Source organism: Dipodomys merriami, unplaced genomic scaffold, assembly GCF_024711535.1.
Source record: "Dipodomys merriami isolate MVZ:Mamm:240054 unplaced genomic scaffold, mDipMer1.0.p SCAF_125, whole genome shotgun sequence".
Lineage (NCBI taxonomy): Eukaryota > Metazoa > Chordata > Mammalia > Rodentia > Heteromyidae > Dipodomys > Dipodomys merriami.
Window position 1 is genome coordinate 3086333 of NW_027202549.1, and position 16309 is coordinate 3102641.

The 16309-nt window shown below is 53.0% G+C and overlaps 1 protein-coding gene across 1 annotated transcript; it reads right to left on the minus strand.

Annotated features, from left to right (window-relative positions):
* Positions 1-321: 321 nt before the first annotated feature.
* LOC138824068 (laminin subunit beta-2) lies at positions 322-12957 on the minus strand. Its single transcript, XM_070017752.1, has 33 exons — positions 12857-12957; positions 12693-12778; positions 12368-12540; positions 12146-12281; positions 11987-12060; positions 11424-11612; positions 11244-11307; positions 10827-11029; positions 10616-10736; positions 9660-9848; positions 9284-9463; positions 9053-9165; positions 8676-8755; positions 8461-8593; positions 8131-8289; positions 7926-8053; positions 6378-6507; positions 5303-5495; positions 5082-5225; positions 4453-4684; positions 4204-4367; positions 3879-4103; positions 3571-3788; positions 3379-3475; positions 2913-3285; positions 2632-2816; positions 2310-2551; positions 1881-2229; positions 1388-1595; positions 1163-1304; positions 904-1080; positions 659-818; positions 322-570 (listed from the first exon to the last, which is right to left on the minus strand). The coding sequence occupies exons 2-33, from the start codon at positions 12775-12777 to the stop codon at positions 434-436; spliced, it is 5403 nt and encodes a 1800-aa protein (XP_069873853.1). The 5' UTR covers position 12778; positions 12857-12957; the 3' UTR covers positions 322-433.
* Positions 12958-16309: the final 3352 nt, after the last annotated feature.

Below are 16309 nucleotides of genomic sequence, written 5' to 3' on the forward strand. Positions count from 1 at the left end.
GCACCGCCGCCGCCGCTGCCGCCGCCGCCGTCGCCGCCGCCACAGCCGCTTGTTTTGTTTCCACTTCTAGTTACGGCGGAGGGGAGGCCGAGCGCTGGGCTGGTGACGCACTTCCGGTGGGAGCGGGCTGGCGTTGATGGACAGCTCCTGGGCGGGCCCAAGCCCTGAAGAAGAGCACTTCCGGTGCTGGAGCCTTAGCTGGAGCTATTAGTACTGTGGGTGGCAAGGATGGCCGGCCAGGTCTGGAAGCGGAGACATTCATCACACACACACGCACACGCACACGCACACGTTCCAAATTAAAGAGGACCGACAACATAGTGGAGGTTCACACTGGTTTATTGCCAGCCCTGCCAGGCTCATTCCTATGTGGGTAGGCAACGCGCGTGCGCAGCAGTGCTGGGGACTTTGGGGGAAGGCCCTGGAGCAGGGGTTACTGGCAGGTGTTGTAGATCTGCACCTGCAGGTTGATGGCTTGAAGCACGCTGCGCATCTTGGTTTCCAGACCATCCAGCTGAGCTGCTTTCCCCTCCAGTGCGCGTTCGTTTTCCTCATAGGCACCCTCCAGTTCTAGGAGGAGCCAAGTATCAGTTTCAGGGGGGGTCCTTCTCCCATAATCCCCACCCCTCCTGGCTTCTGCTCCAAACAGTCCTCTCACCCTGTAGCTTCCGTAGCTTGTCTTGAGCCTCCTGTAACAGGTTGCGAGCCTCATCCCGCAGACGTTCTGCCCTCTTCTGCGCAGCCAGCACACCCTGGGCCTTGCGTTCAGCCAGCGTTCTTACCGTTTGGTATTGGTCGCCAACTGTTCCCTGCAGTAGCTATGCAAGTGGAGATCAGGGTCAGTATGCTAGCCCAGCAGAGACTCAACCATGATTACCTCCTTCAGCTGTCTCTCAAGCTTACCTGCTCAGCCTCGCGGGCACGGCTCTGGGCACTATCTGCTGTTTCTTCAGCAGTAGAAGCTGCCAGGCTATTTGCTGCCCGTTTCAGTTTCAGAGCCTCCAAAAGAGCATCCAATTGCCGGGCCCGCTCACCTGCAGAGCCAAGGGCCTGCTCAGCACCAGCCATCTTCTCTTGTACCTGCCATGGATGAGTCCAGGGTTAAACAGATCTATGGGCATGCCCATAACCTTGTCCCACTGATGTCCTACAGAGACCACACCTGGTTCAGGGTCTGCTCTGTGTCCTGTGTGTCAACCATTGCTGCTCGGATAGCCCCCTGTGCAGCACCCTGTGCCCGCTGGGCCTCCTCCAGTGCCACCTGTACCATCTCTGCCTTCTGTTTCTCACTCTCAGCCCGGCTCCTGAAGAAAAGAGAGAATCAGAGCCTGTAGATCAGGATCAGGCAGCTGTCAAGGATAGGGGTAAGGGTTGGATTGGGTCATACCTTGCCCGCTGTGCATCCTGAAGTAGCTGCTCAGCCCGACGCACATCCCCCATCGTCCGTGCTAGGATGGTGTCCACATCTGCCAAGCTTCGGACTCGCTCTGCAATTGCACTCGCCAGGTTCTGGATCTGCTCAGGTGAGGCTGGGATGGACAGCTCCAGCACCCGTGTGGCCACCATCTCAATGCTATCAGGATCAGCCCCCTCCTCTATCGGGGACACAGGTTAAAGAACTTAAGGATAGATTCTCCAGCATGAGTATGGGGACAATCATCATGAGGGGTGGAGGACATGGGATAGGCGTTTGTTAATAGGTATATGGATACACTATAGGGATGGAAATTATAACAAGGGACACAAAGTGAGAGACACAAGTTAGAGGAGTCACATAGGAGCAAGGACTCAGGGCTCAGCCACTGTAGGTCCTGAAATGGAGAGACACACAGACACAGGAGAAATAATCACATGGCCCCGGGGCCACGTGGGAGGCTCACGGCTGAGGAAGTCCTTCACACTCTGGATGAGTTCTCGAAGCTGCTGATTGGCCTGCTCCACTTGTCCTCTGGTAGCATTAGCCTTGTCCAAGGCTGCCTGGGCCCGCTGCTGGGCCTCGCCTGCCTGCCGACGAGTCTCAGCCACTTGGCTGAGGATGCCTCCACCGTCTACCAATGCCCGCTGTAGCTCTGCTTGTGTATGCCGGGCCCGGCTTAGGGCTAGATCTGCTGTGGCTGCTGCTCCACTACAGCCAAGGCCTCCACAGCGGGGCTGCCCATCTTCATCCCGACAGCCGGCACCACCACAAGGGCTGGAAGCACACGGGGCATCCCCTGGGGCCCCACACACCTGCCAGGCCCAGAACAAGTCAGAGCTCTGTGAGAATACCATCCCACATCTCCCCATCCCACCCCACTCTTGTAGCTCACCAATTCATTTATGCCTGTCAGACTCAGGCCTTGAGTATGGGTTGAAAGCTTGCCCAGTGCCTGCTGGTTCGCCAGATGTTTGCGATTAAAGTCTTTCCTCTGAGTTTCCATCAGCCTTTCAGTGCGACGCCGGAGATCTGCTGAGTTGCTCACAGGACTGGGTACCGCCAGGGCAGAGGTATTGGCACGACGTTCTGCCTCTGCCGACTGGCTGTGGGCATGGCGGATGCTATCAAAGGCACCTAAATGTTGGGGCAGAGGTCTATGGTCAGCCGAAGATCAACATGGGCCCATCTGCCTGCCTATGTAGCCAACCACTTACCAAGGAAATTTGAATGCTTGAGCAGGTCCAGATGCTGATCAAGCTGCTTCAGTGTGAGATTTAGTGCAAGCCCATCTCGCTCCAGACCACTGAGTGCGTGGTTAGCATTGAAGTTCTCATCCTGTATGTCTGTCAGTCCTGCCTCTAGCTGAGTCAGGTGCTCCGTGGCCTTTCCGATTTCACGCCTGTATCAGTAGGGGAGAGCAGGTTTAGAGAGACTGCAGCCTCCATCCATTGGGCCCGTTCCCCATCCCATCAGGTTTCTTCTGGCCCCTCCATACCGCAGCTCCTCTGTGGCCTCCACCAACTTCATCGTGGAGGCAGCTGAGGTATTGCGGGCACCCACGATGGTCTGCACCATGCCCAACTTCTCTTGCAGTTTCAGAAAGTTGCTCTCAAAGGCACCAAGCACACCCGTCTGTTGCAACTCCTGGGCCCATTGCTCCAAGCGCCGGGTACGAGCAGACAAGTCTTGCACCACACGGTCCCAATCCCCAAAGCACGTATGGCAAGGGTAGCAGGCAGGAAAGACACCGGAGAATCCTCGGGCACACTGATCACAACGCACACCAGACACACCCGGGCGGCAGCTACAGTGGCCTGTGGCTCGGTGGCACTGAGGAGTGTCTATTCCACGAGGGTCACAATCACAAGCTGCAGGAAAGGACATACACTGTAGAGTTTGGGCCTCTTGGGGACCTCCTAACAAATCTCCTCCATCCACCCCGGTCTCCCCAGCTGCCTCACCGCGGCACTGCAAGCCAGGGTCTCCCCAGTGGAGCTCTTGGCACTCAGAACAAGTCCGCCCACCAAAGCCAGCACGACAGTGGCACTGCCCTGTGAACTAGAGTGAGAACAGAGCCAAGGTTCAGACTGAGTTCTCAAAATGAAGCAGACAGCTAGGCAACCATCTATCCAGAGAGCTACAGGATTCCATACCTCATTACAGCTGGGGCCTCTAGCCCGGGTTGGGTGGCAAGCACAAGGTTGGCAGCCACGGCCACTGGTGAGATTCCAAAAGTTGGGGGCACAACGGTCACAGCTAAGGCCCTGGACATTGGGGAGACACGGGCACTGCCCACTGTTTGGATCACAGTGGCACCGGTCAACCGATGGGCAGTGCTGGGAACTTGTGCCCAGCAGATTGCAGGTGCAACCTATGCCAACAAAGATGAGGACAACAGTCAAGAGCCCAGTCGGTGGAGCCCCCCCACCCCCCAGCCATCCCATCCTGTATCCATACTCACGATGGCAGCTCTGTTGAGCAGCTTGCCCATGGAAGCCAGGCTTGCAGATAGCACAGCCAGGGCCTTCCGTGTGGTATAAGCAACGTAAGCATTGCCCCGTGCGGGGGTCACAGGCCTCAGGGTCCTTGGGATCAATATTCCCACTGCATTCACACAGTTGGCACCTACCACCTGGCTTTGAGGGGTCCCCAAAGTGCCCAGGGGCGCAAGTTTCACACCGTGGCCCTGCCCATGATCAAGAGAAAGCCATAAGTATTCACCTCAGCCAGCTCAGCTTGATCTCAGTGCCTGCCTCCCTGCCCCCCACTCCCCATAAACCACTCACCCGTGTAGCCTGCCCGGCAATGGCACACGATCTGCTGAGAGTATCCATCCCGGTGACAAGATGTGGCAAAGTGTCGTTGGCTCCCAGGGCCTTCAGGACAAGGACAGGGTCGACACTGATTGCCATACGGCAGCCGTGGGTCTCCATGGAAACCAGCAAGGCACCTATAGGGGAAGAAAGGGAAGAGTTCTAAGCATCCCCGGGCAGCCTGGCCAACCATCAACCCACTCAAAGCTGCTCTAAGCTCACCTTTCACAGTGTTCACCCCCAGTGTGATCACGACAGCTCAGGCAAACGCCCGTGTGAGAATCGCATTCGTCCGCATGCCCATTGCAGACACAGGGCCGGCAACTAGGAAATCCCCACTGGCCACGTTGGCAGCGATCACAGCGAAGTCCAAAGGCACCCGTTCGGCAGGGACATTGTCCACTAGTTCCTTCACATAAACCACTGAGTGCCCCCTCAGGGCTGCACTGACAGGCTAGGGGTAGAAGAAGAAATTTAGAGCCAGTGCCAGTGGCTCACGCCTGTCATTCTAGCTATTTAGGAGGCTGAGATCTGAGAATCGTGGTTCAAAGCCAGCCCAGGGCTGGAAAGTCTGTAAGACTCTTATCTCCAATGAACCACCAGAAAATCGGAAGTGGCACTGTGGCTCAAGTGGTAGAGTGCTCGCCTTAAGCTGAAGAGCTCAGGGGCAGTGCCCAAGCCCAGAGTTCAAGCCCCATGACCAATGAAAGAAAAGAAAGAAAGAGAGAGAGAGAGAAAGGACGGAAGGAAGGAAGGAAGGAAGGAAGGAAGGAAGGAAGGAAGGAAGGAAGGAAGGAAGGAAGGAAGGAAAGAAGGAAGGAAGAGGCCAGAAGTCAGGAAGAAGCAAATACCTTGACATCCTGTAGGGCCAAAGCCATAGTAGCCAGTGGCACAGAGATCACAGCGGCGCCCAACCACTCCAGGTTTACACAGGCATTGGCCACCATGAGGGTTGCACTCAGAACTCAGTGAGCCTTGAGGGTCACACTGACACGCTGTAGGAATGAAAGGAAACCAAATCAGCCTGAGCCTCCACCTCTCTGCCCAGCCAATCCACATCAGAAGTACTCACGCAATGCGCCATTGTAGATGAGAGTGGACAGGCTGATGAGAAGAGGGCCACAGGCCTCCGAGGGTGGATTCTTGCTGGGCAGCAGACCTTCCTCATGGCAGCGATAGTGTTCAAAGGTGGCACGGCGCTCCAGAGCAACAGCATCCCCTGCACTAAACATCTCTAGCACCAGGACGCGGGGCAGTAGCACCAACTAGATGGATGAACAAGGAACAGTGCAGCTCAAAGAGGGAAATACATTGATACTGCCAGAGTACTTGGTCTTGGCCCTATCATGGGTCTGCCTGCCTGCCTTCCTTCCTTCCTTCCTTCCTTTTCTCTTTCTTTCCTTTTTTTTTTTTTTTTTTTTTTTTTTGCCAGTCCTAGAGCTTGAACTCAGGGCCTGGGCACTGTCCTTGAGCTTCTTTTGCTCCAGGCTAGCGCTCTACCACTTGAGCCACAGCACCACTTCTGGCTTCTTCTGTGTATATGGTACTGTGGAATTGAAGCCAGGGCTTTCCTGCATGCTAGGCAAACACTCTGCCACTAAAAGCCACATTCCCAGCCCTCTTTCTTTTTTTTACATTTTTCTTTTTTTCTTTTTGTCGATTGTGGGGCTTGAATTCTGGGCCTGGGCACTGTCCCTCAGCTCTTCTGCTTAAGACTAGCACTCTACCACTTGAGCCACAGCACCACTTCCTGTTTTCTGAGTGATTTATAGGGGATAAGAGTCTCACAGACTTTCCTGCCTGGGCTGGCTTTGAACTAAAATCCTCAGATCTCTGTCTCCTGAGTAGCTAGGATCATAGGCGTGAGCAACTAGTGCCCAGCTCCCTAAGCTCTTTCACTCAAGGCTAGTGTTCTACCACTTTAGCCACAGCCTCACTTCTGGTTTTCTGGTGTCTCATTGGAGTTAGGAGTCTCATAGACTTTCCTGCCCAAGCTGGCTTTGAGCTATGATCCTCAGATCTCAGCTTCCTGAGGTAGCTAGGATGACAAACATGAGCCACCAGCACGTGGCATGCCCCCTTTTCCATTGACCCCTTCCTGCCAGGATCCTAGTCTCTGCCATTTTTTATTGGAGGGTATTGTTCACCGAATCAACAAGCAGGTCAGGTCCAGAGTAGATCGCAGGCTGGGTACTTCCTCCTGTTCGCACCAGCTTTAGATGCAGCTTATAGGAGATGCCAGGCTCAAGGCAGACAGGTCTGGGAAGCATCATGTACCTGGCATGGGGTGGGGGGTAAGGGGCAGGTGGGTGTTATACAGAGTCCCTATGCCCATCATCCTGGGTCTATTATACCCTACTCAGAGCAACCAATTAGCCAAGGCAGAGACTATTGCTTGATTCAGGCTGGGCGGAGTGGCACTAGGCCAACAGAGAAGCTGCTGGGTATCTTACAGAGAATCTGTCTCAGAATATTAGCATAATGTGTTTCTGGAATCATACGCCCTGTGAAGACCAGTATCACTAGAAGCATACAGACTGACATGGGAACTTTCCAGTTCTTTCATTTTTCTTTTCCTTTCCTTTCTTTTCCTTTTTTCTTTTTTTTAGTCTCTGTCTCTCTGTCTCTGTCTCTTTTTCTCTTTTAATTTTGGCAGCTGTGGGGCTTAAGCTCAGGGTCTGGGCACTCTGTTCCTGAGTTCTTTCACTCAAGGCTAGCACTCTACCACTTGGATCCACAGGGCCACTTTTGGTTTTCTGGTGGTTCACTGGAGATAAGAGTTAGCCAGCCTGGGCTGGCTTTGAACTGTGACCCTCATATCTCAGCCTCCTGAGTAGCTTGGATTCCAGGTGTAAGCCCAGTTCTTTCTTTCTTTTTTGAAAACATTAGGGTTCGATATCAATGCCTTGTGCTTGCTAGGCTACCCCTTGAGCCATACCCTTAGCCTTTTGGGGGGGAGGGTCAGCTCCACTATAGATCCTCTAAAGTGTTCCCTTGTCCCTTGTGTTCAAAAGATTAACCTAACCAGTCAAATCCCTGTTCAGAATCTTCTGATGTTACCCACACCTCCCTCCCCCACCCTGCTTCCTGTAGTGACAATGTCTGCTTTCCATTAATTCTTGCTTTGGCCTCTTAACCTTAGACCCCTGAGAGAGCAGGCTTTGTTTTGCTTCCTTCCTTCCTGTGACCATAAACCATATTGAACACAGCTTAGCAAAAAAGGCTTACCAAGGATGTTTCTGTTTGTTTTTGTCAGTCCTAGGTCTTGAACTCAGGAACTGGGTATGGTTCCTGAGCTTTTATGCTCCAAGCTTATGTTTAACCCATTTAGCCACAGCTCTACTTCTAGCTTTTTAGTGGTTAACTGGAGATAAAGAGTCTCCACAGGATTTCCTGCCAGGGCTGGTTTTGAACTGGGAGCCTCAGATCTCAGTCTCCTTTGTAGCTAGGATGGCAGGTGTGAGCCATTAGTATCTGGCTTCCTCCTTTTCCTTGTCCCCTGCACCGCGCCCCCCCCCCCCCCCCAAGTACTAAGGATCTAAGCCAGGGCTAATGCTGTACAACTTGAGCTAGGATCCTGATCCAGGAAGAGGTACTTGAAGGAAAGAATAGATTAATAAGCAGTGGGATCTTACAGGTGCCTGGCTAGACTAGGCCCTGCAACCCTTCATCATGACAACCATCAGTGCCTTTACCTGGTGTTTGGTTGCAGAGTCCCTTGGATACGATCATCCTTAGGCAGCACATGCCCACATGGGCTATGGGCAGACACAGGCCCTGGCCGCTGCACCATCAACTCAATCTCTGCCCATTGCTCAGGGACCTGAGAAAAGAAGATGAACCAGGAGCTGCTTCCACAGCCAGAGATTTCACTCCAGGTCACAATTCCTAGGGGCTGACCTGAGGCTCCAAGCGTAGCAGAATGTCATAGTCCATGGCCTTCGGCAAAGAGGTCACCAGGAACTCTAACACTTGACCTTCCCGCAGCCGCACAAAACCTGGGCCAGTCCAAGATGGAGTCCCCTGGCTGGTCATCAGGCGCTCCACCACATCAAGCCCCTGGGAAGATCATGCGACCAGGGATAGAGGTTCAGGTAAGACACCATCTCTTCTGCCATAACCAGCCCAGTTCTGCCAAGATCTCACCCAACGCTGTATAGCTCACTCCAGGCCCTACCCATCATCCAGCCTCTCAGACATCCCTATCTCATTTCTCTCGGGCACATTTACCTGCCCTCGGGCATCTTCAGCCTCCCAAGTTAAGTGGTCCAGAAAGGGCCGGAAGTACCCAGGCTGTACTTGTTCACAGCGTCGCCCAATCATGTGCTGGCGGCAGCGGCACTGACCGGTGGCTTCATCACATCTGAAGGATACTGTGATTACTCAAGAAGAACCCCCTCTTCTGTCCCCTGCCTGGCTCCCCAGCACCCCTATAGAGTACTTACTGAGGATCCAAGGCACCACCCACATCGCAGTCACAAGGGCGGCAGCCCAGCAGATCATGGCTCAAGCCCCAGTGGCCAGGCTAAAGGAAAGGGATTGCTAAGGGTCAGAAATAGACCTCCCCACCCCCACTCCTGTCCCCGCCCCCTCTTCTTCCCAACGGGGAATCCAACCATATTCCCTGCTTCTGTCTCCCAAACCACTGGTCTTCAACCCTTGTTAATCAGCCAAGGCTGGGCTTTTTAATTTTCAGCACCCCTTCACATTGGAGTATGGGCATTGCTCCACCGCCCCTCCCCACCCTCTGAAAAAAAAACCCCATGGGTTCAGATCAGAGAACATTTTCAGGATCCTAGACCCCAGTTCCCTCCAGTCATACCAGGCAATGGTCACAGCCATGTCCAGTCACTAGACGTTTGCAGAAACAGGTTCCACTATGGGGGTCACAAGGGGTAGTCCCAGACACCGTGCCCCGTGCATTACATTGACAACCTGCATGAAAAAAAAAGACCCTTGAACACTTTGGGTAGCTAAGGCAATGTTCAGATTCAGGTGTAGTTAACAGTAGTGAAAAGGTCAGGGGTTAAAGGTCAGCCCAAGAGGCACATACGCTGGCAGCCTTGAGGGTCACTGGCACTGAGCCCGAAGAAGCCATCACGGCACTGCTGGCAACGAGTACCCATCACGTGTTCTTTGCAGCGACATTGGCCTGATACCAGTCCTAGGGTGGGATCGTCATGGGAATCGCAGCGACCACCATCTTGGGAACCCATAGGGTCACAATCACAGGCTAAAAGACACAGGGGAAAAACAAATAAGAGGCATAAAGTCCCTCTAATAAGCATCAATCTTCTCCATTCCCAGTCTAATTCCCAAACTCCCACCACATCAGTTCTAGGCAACCTGAATAGCACCATGACTTCCCAATTTCTGGCTCCAGTCCAGCTGTTCTGCCCTCCTTAACAACCCCCTAGCCCCAGCCTTACGGCGGCACACAGCTGGATCGCGTAGGTCCTTGGTTGGGTCCCGGTAGAAGAAGGGCCGGCAGACTTCACAATGGTGTCCAGCCGTGTGATGTTGACATTCATCACACACACCTCCACTTACATTGCCAGATGCCAGGTACATGGCCATGTCGAAGTGACAGCTGTGGCTGTGCCCATGGCACTCACATTCTATGGGGTAAGCAGAGGGTATTTGAGGCACAGACCAGGTCTTGAGGGTAAGGGGTGTGGGGAGGCCTAGTGTTGCTTTAGAGTCTTCCCACTGACCAGAATTTGTGTGTGACTTTTTTTTCCCTGCCAGTCCGCGGGCCTAGGCACTGACTCTGAGTTTCAAGGCTAGCACTCTACCAGTTGAACCACCGAGTGGTGCCACTTCAGGCTTTTTCTTTTCTTTCTTTCTTTTCTTTTTGCTGGTCATAGATCTTGAACTCAGGGCCTGGGCACTGTCCCTGAGCTGCTTTTGCTCAAGGCGAGTGCTCTACCACTTGAACCACAGTGCCACTTTGGTTTTCTGATAGTTAATTGGAGACAAGAGTCTCACAGCCTTTCCTGGCCTGGCTGGCTTTGACCCTTGATCCTCAAATCTCAGCCTCCTGAGTAGCCACCAGTGCCCGGCTCCAGCTTTTTCCTGTTTATATGATCCTGGGGAATCGAACCCAGGACTTCATGCATGGTAGGCAAGCACTCTACCACTAAGCCACCTTCCCAGCCCCTCTTTGTTCCTTTTCTTTTTTTGGTCTGAGGCTGAGATGCAAATTCAGTACCTGATGCTTTCTCTCATTGGCTAGCACTCTACCAAGTGAGTCACACCTCCAACTCCCTGGATACCCATTGGACCCAGCCTGAAGTAGTGTTAAGGGATTAACCAAATAGCTCTAAGGGCTGCCCAAAACCTGACAGGCGCTAAAAGTTGGATGCGATGGAAGCCAGAATCTTACTTCTGCAGGCATGACTGTAGCCATCCTCAGCTGGCCGCCAGGGCAGGTCATGATAGAAATCTTGGCACTGCTCACAGTTGAGGCCACGCGTGTTATGTTTGCAGATGCAGGCCCCGTGCACCTAAGGAAATGAGCGGGCAGGAGGTCAGCACTACCCAGCCACGCCTGTCCCTGCCCTGATCCCTATCCCACCCATCTGAACCCTTCTCACCATGCCCTCGGCGTGGGTCGGTGCCCCTGGGGCAGGAGCACACTGTGAAGCATGCCCATAGCAGAAGCAGTTGCCACGTACAACCAGCTCATAGAGAGCATAATAGTATTTCTCTCGGATCTCCCTTCTTGGGTCTAGTAGATTGTCCCCGAGTGTATGAAGCCGAGTCAGGTTCACCCGGAGGTTGGTGATCTTCAACAGATCTGAGGGGAGAGGGGTGAGGGGTGAGTTCAGTTAACCAGGCAAGCCCTGGTTGATACCCACACAGGGGCTGCAGCTGCCAAGGTGACCTTGAGAGGCCTCCTGTCTCCTGCTAAACTGAGCTTGGCACCCGCCCTAGCAAGCACCTAAAATAGTCACTGGGGCCCCAGTGGGGACACTGGGGATGGTGCCAGATGCAAAGGATGATATACTCACTCTGAATCCGTGAGCTGTAGGGATCTGGGATAGGAATGGCTGGGTCCAACACCCGATAGATGACCTAGGGAGGGAGGAAGTCCACAGAAACCTTGCCTTAAGTACATTATTTCCCCCTCTCTACCTCACACAGCCCTCCCCGGCCTGCTTTCTGGACTCAGGGCAGATTCTAGTCCTCACCTCGCCTTCCGTAGATGGTTCAATTTCTGAGTAGCGGGACTCACACACAACATCATCCCAGTGCCGTGGGGGTGCCAGTGGGATTCCTGGGAAATCAGCCCCACAGTCATAGGAAAAATATCTGTACACATGCCAGGTACGGCCGAAGTCTGCAGAACGTTCCACCAGCATGGCAGCAGGGCGAAAAGTCTAAGTGACGGAGGAAGGGGAGGGGGGCGGGGACATGGCTCATCAGAAAGTACCAGGCTATTGAGATCCATGTTCAGCCTGAGATGACCCTTCAGATTTCTCACAGAGAGGTAAGGGTGATCATAGAAACCAAACAATGTCCCAGGAAGGAAGACATCTCTATTGGGTGGGCTGTGATTCAGGATTGGGGCAGAAAAACTGTGTGTGCAAAGATCTGGAGATGAATGGTTTATGGGAAGGCATGTACCATTCACATTATGAACTCAGAGAGATTGGGGTTGAAAAATAGGGGGTGTGGGGAGGATCAGCAGGAGACGGGTAGGTAATGGGGAGCTAAGGGGGTAATTTAGCTAGGCTCCCAAACATGCAGGCACCTTGAAGGTCATAATGAGGTGTGTGAAATGGAACTCAGCCTCCAAGTCCAGCTGGATGGTGACCTTGGAGATACCTGGAGCAGAAGTTAAAGAGGTCAAGGCCACGAGGCTACAGGTGCGCAGCCTTGCTCATTCCAGAACCCACGCCAACAGCCTCACCATTCTCTGATTGCCACCAGGCTGTCCGGCGCTGCGGTGCAAAGCTAGTAACTACATTCTGGATGCGATGGCTGTGCGGGTTATCTCGGGCAGAGAAGGGGCGTCGGGAGTCACACAAGAAGCACTTCTTCTCATCCTGGATTGGGTCAAGGTTACGATCAAAGGCCTTCACCAGATCTAGCCCCATTCTGATGCTGCCTTCCATCCAGGCCCCATCAGTACCTGTAGGTGACTAACGATGCAGTAGGGCTGGGGGCCGTGCAGGCCACAGGTAGATGAGGCAGTCAGTCTGTCTGCACGGCCCACCAACAGGTCTCCCGTGGCTGGGTAACAGCTTCCTCGTGAACAACCAGGCACATCCAAGGCCTGGGCCTGGGCCAGTATGGCAGCCAACACTGGGTAGGAAGATAGTGGGTCAGCCAGTTCTCCAGTTGTTTCCATCAGATGGTCCTATCCCATGTTCCCCAGTGGTGGCTACCCCCACGACATACCACCACATCACATTCCACAATCCTAGCTGTCCCCCCCCCCTCCTGCCCTCCCTTACCACTTAGAAGCAGGCCCAGTCCAAGCTCCCAAGGCACAGAATAAGATCGCCAGCCCCTCCCTCGTTCCCCCGAGGCCCACTGCATCCTGAAGAAAAAGGAAAGAAGGGAGATGAAGGGTTTGGGGCTCGATCCCATCCCCCTCCCCTTAGGGTCTCAAGCTGACCCTGATGGTGTGGGGTCCTGGGCTGGTTTCTCTCCCAGCCTTCAGAAGGTCCCAGGGTTTGTTCAGCAGGGCAGCAATCCCTCCACTGAAGCTCAGAGTTAGGAGAGTTTGAGCAAAGTTGGGAAGCAAGGCAAAAAAGAAACTCTGGAGCGGATCAGAGACAGGAACATTCCACAGAACAGAAGCCACTCCGCTCCCGCCCTCATCCCAGAAACCAGACACTGATCATTTCACCCACTTATCTTCATTTGGGCCCCCAAGTCAAGAGCAGGGGAAAATAAGGAATCTGATGTGTTTAGGCCACCCTAGGAGCAGAGCTCACAAAGTTGGAAACATGTCAGAAGTAAATGAAAGGTTTCTAATCTTTGCGATCTTCCATACAGGGCCAAACATAGTCCCTGTCACCCCTGAGGAAATCACTGCACACACAGCTGTGATCCTCCGGCTCCAATATCTCAGGGAAGTGGGAGGATGCAAATAGAGCAGGTAAGTTCCTCTATTCAGAACTCCGGGGAACTTTAACCCAGCTCAAAAGACAGGAAGGATGGGAAAGCCCCCACTGTGCCTGAAGCACAGTTCCAGGGACCTCTCTCCTAGACCCTACAGCAAAGCAGGCTGGGGGCAGAGATGCCTTGTTCCCACACAGGAAAATGGACTGGAGCAGATCAGTGGCAAGAGAATCCCAATCTTGTGTTCTATCCACTCCGGACCTTCCAGATCTCTGGGAGCCCTGGTGCCCAGGGTTGGAATGCGCCTGCCCCGCCCAAACCCCTGGGACTCCAGCGGGAAGAGTCGCTGGTCTTCAGTGGATCAAGCTTGCTCTGGGCTGCTACAGATAGGAAGGCATTGTTTGGGGCCAGGCAGAATACTGGGAGCTGCAGGATGGCAGAAGTATGCTGGGAGTTCCTGAAGGGGAACACACCCTGCTTTACAAAGGAACATGGGGATGGGCAGTTCAGTCCTGTGGACTGTCCCTTCATTGGAATAGGTGTCTGGGGGAGGGGGAGGGTTCCAGGGTCATCTGAGGGGGGGGGCGGTCCTCTGGGGTTAAAATGTTAGATCAACTGGGTGGCTCATGTCTATAATCTTACCTGCTTAGTAGGCAGAGATCTGAAGATTGTGGTTCAAAGCCAGCCCAGGCCGAAAAGTCCAGGAGATTTTTTTTTTTTAATCTCTAATAAATGCCCAGAAAGCCAGAAGTAGAGCTGTGGCTCCAAGTGGTAGAGCACTAGCCTTGAACACAAATGCTCAGAGACAGTGCCCAAACCCCTGAATTCAGGACCGTTGCACAACACACACAAACACACACACACACACATCAGAGGATTGGGTGTGCCAAGTCATATGCTCATACAGTTCTGCTGTCTACTGCTCCAGGGCCTGTTCATCTGAGATGATCAGGAGATCAGTTCATCTGAGCCAGACTCTGCCCCTGCCCCTAAACTCTTATGTCTACCAGCTTTTTCTTTTGAGATGGGTTCTCATGAATTTTTTGCCTGGACTGGCTTCCAACAATAATTCTCTCGATCTCTGCCACTAGTGCCCAGCTGGGGTGCCTGTTTTTTTGCCAGTTGTGGGGCTTGAACTCTGGGTCTGGCCACTGTCCTTCAGCCCTTCAGTTCAAGGCTAGCACTTTACTTGAGCCACAGCACCACTTCTGGCTTTTTTTTCTGCTTATATGGTGGTGAGGAATTGAACCCAGGGCCTCATGCATGCAAGGCAAGCACTCTACCACCACTGGGCCACCTTCCCAGCCTGGCCTATTTTCTTTTTGTCAGTATGGGGCTTGAACTCAGGGCCACTGAACTCAGACTTGTTATCCCGTAGGTTTTTTTTTTTTTTTTTTTGTCAGTTGTGGGGCTTAAACTCTGGGCTTGGGCTCTGTCCCTCAGCTCTTCAGCTCAAAGCCAGCGCTCTACCACTTGAACCACAGCACCACTTCCGGTTTTCTAGTGGTTTATGGGAGATAAGTGTCTCACAGACTTTTCTGCCTGGGCTGGCTTTGAACCATGATCCTCAGATCTCAGCCTCCTGAGTAGCTAGGATGACAGGCATGAGCCATCGGAGCCCAGCTCCTCTGGGTTATTTTTGAGATAGGGTCTTGCTTCTTATAAGAGTGGTCACAGATGAGATCACTGATCCGTGGTGAGGGGCAGGAGGAAGCAGCCTGAGCAGTTGCAGGCGAAGTACTAGTACATATACAAGGAATGGATGTGGTCTATTGAGTTTTCAGGAAGCAGAACTGGAATGTCTGGGGCCCAAGAGTGAGTTCTAGCATCAGGGGAAAGACTAACTGGTAGGAATAGCACTTATAGAGCAAACCTGCAGTCTGGGGGACTGGATCACGGTGAAAGATTCAATGAAGTGGGCAAGGCCCAGATTGTGACCTTCTCATCTGTAGCTCTAAAGGCTAGTCCGTAACCAGGCCATGATCTGAGATTCTTACACATAGGCAAGTTGACATTCTTACCGTTCTCTGCCTGCCAGCATGTCTTGTGACTGCCATGATTAATCTGGGAGAACAATGTTCAATGCCATGGCCTTGCTAGTCCCAAGATTCACCGAAGCAGCCGGGCGCTGGTGGCTCACGCCTGTAATCCTAGCTACTCAGGAGGCTGAGATCTGAGGATCACGGTTCAAAGCCAGCCCGGGCAGGAGAGACCGTGAGACTCCTATCTCCAATAAACCACCAGAAAACCGGAAGTGGCGCTGTAGCTCAAGTGGTAGAGCGCTAGCCTTGAGCTGAAGAGCTGAGGGACAGAGCCCAGGCCCAGAGTTCAAGCCCCACGACCGACAAAAAAAAAAAAAAAAAAAAAAGATTCACTGAAGCAATCTTGGGAAAAGGCCCAAGACAGACAGTAGATATATGTTACCTTTTCACTCCAAAATTTCCTAACACACTTGAGCCTCTGGTAGACTCAGAACTCTATAGGATTCATCCTGTCCAGGACAACCCATATCATCTCCACAAACCAAAAACAGCCTTTCAAGAGTCCTCAACCTCTTCCCCACTTGCAGCTGACAGACAGGCTTCTGGCTATGGTGGCTACAGGTTAATTCTGAACAGCACAACTGCCAATTTTTTCCTTGGTTGGATAAGGTGATAGTAGAACCGGAAGGGCTCCTATTTTACCTTATTAGCACCATGTGTGTGTGTGTGTGTTACCTTATTAGCACCGTGTGTGTGTGTGTGTGTGTGTGTGTGTGTGTACTGGCCCTGGGGCTTGAACTCAGGACTTGGTGTGTGTACTGGCCTTGGGGCTTGAACTCAGGACTTGGGTGCTGTCCCTGAGTTTTGTTTTGTTTTAAACACAAAGCTAGTGCTCTAACACTTGAGCCACAGCTCCACTTTTGGTTGGTCATGGGGCTTGAACTCTGAGCCTGGGCGCTGTCCCTCAGCTCTTCAGCTCAAGGCTAGTGCTCTATCACTTGAGCCACAGCACCACTTCTGGT

What these genes read in the sequence shown, in the direction of transcription:
- LOC138824068 (XM_070017752.1), bottom strand. Translation starts at nt 12,777, where the DNA reads ATGCAGTGGGCCTCGGGGGAACGAGGGAGGGGCTGGCGATCTTATTCT. An exon ending in GCATCGTTAGTCACCTACAG is followed by an intron (nt 12,282 to 12,367) that starts GTACTGATGGGG and finishes GACCCAATCCAG; the next exon opens with GATGAGAAGAAGTGCTTCTT. An exon ending in CAGAGCAGACCCTGAACCAG is followed by an intron (nt 1,081 to 1,162) that starts GTGTGGTCTCTG and finishes CATCCATGGCAG; the next exon opens with GTACAAGAGAAGATGGCTGG.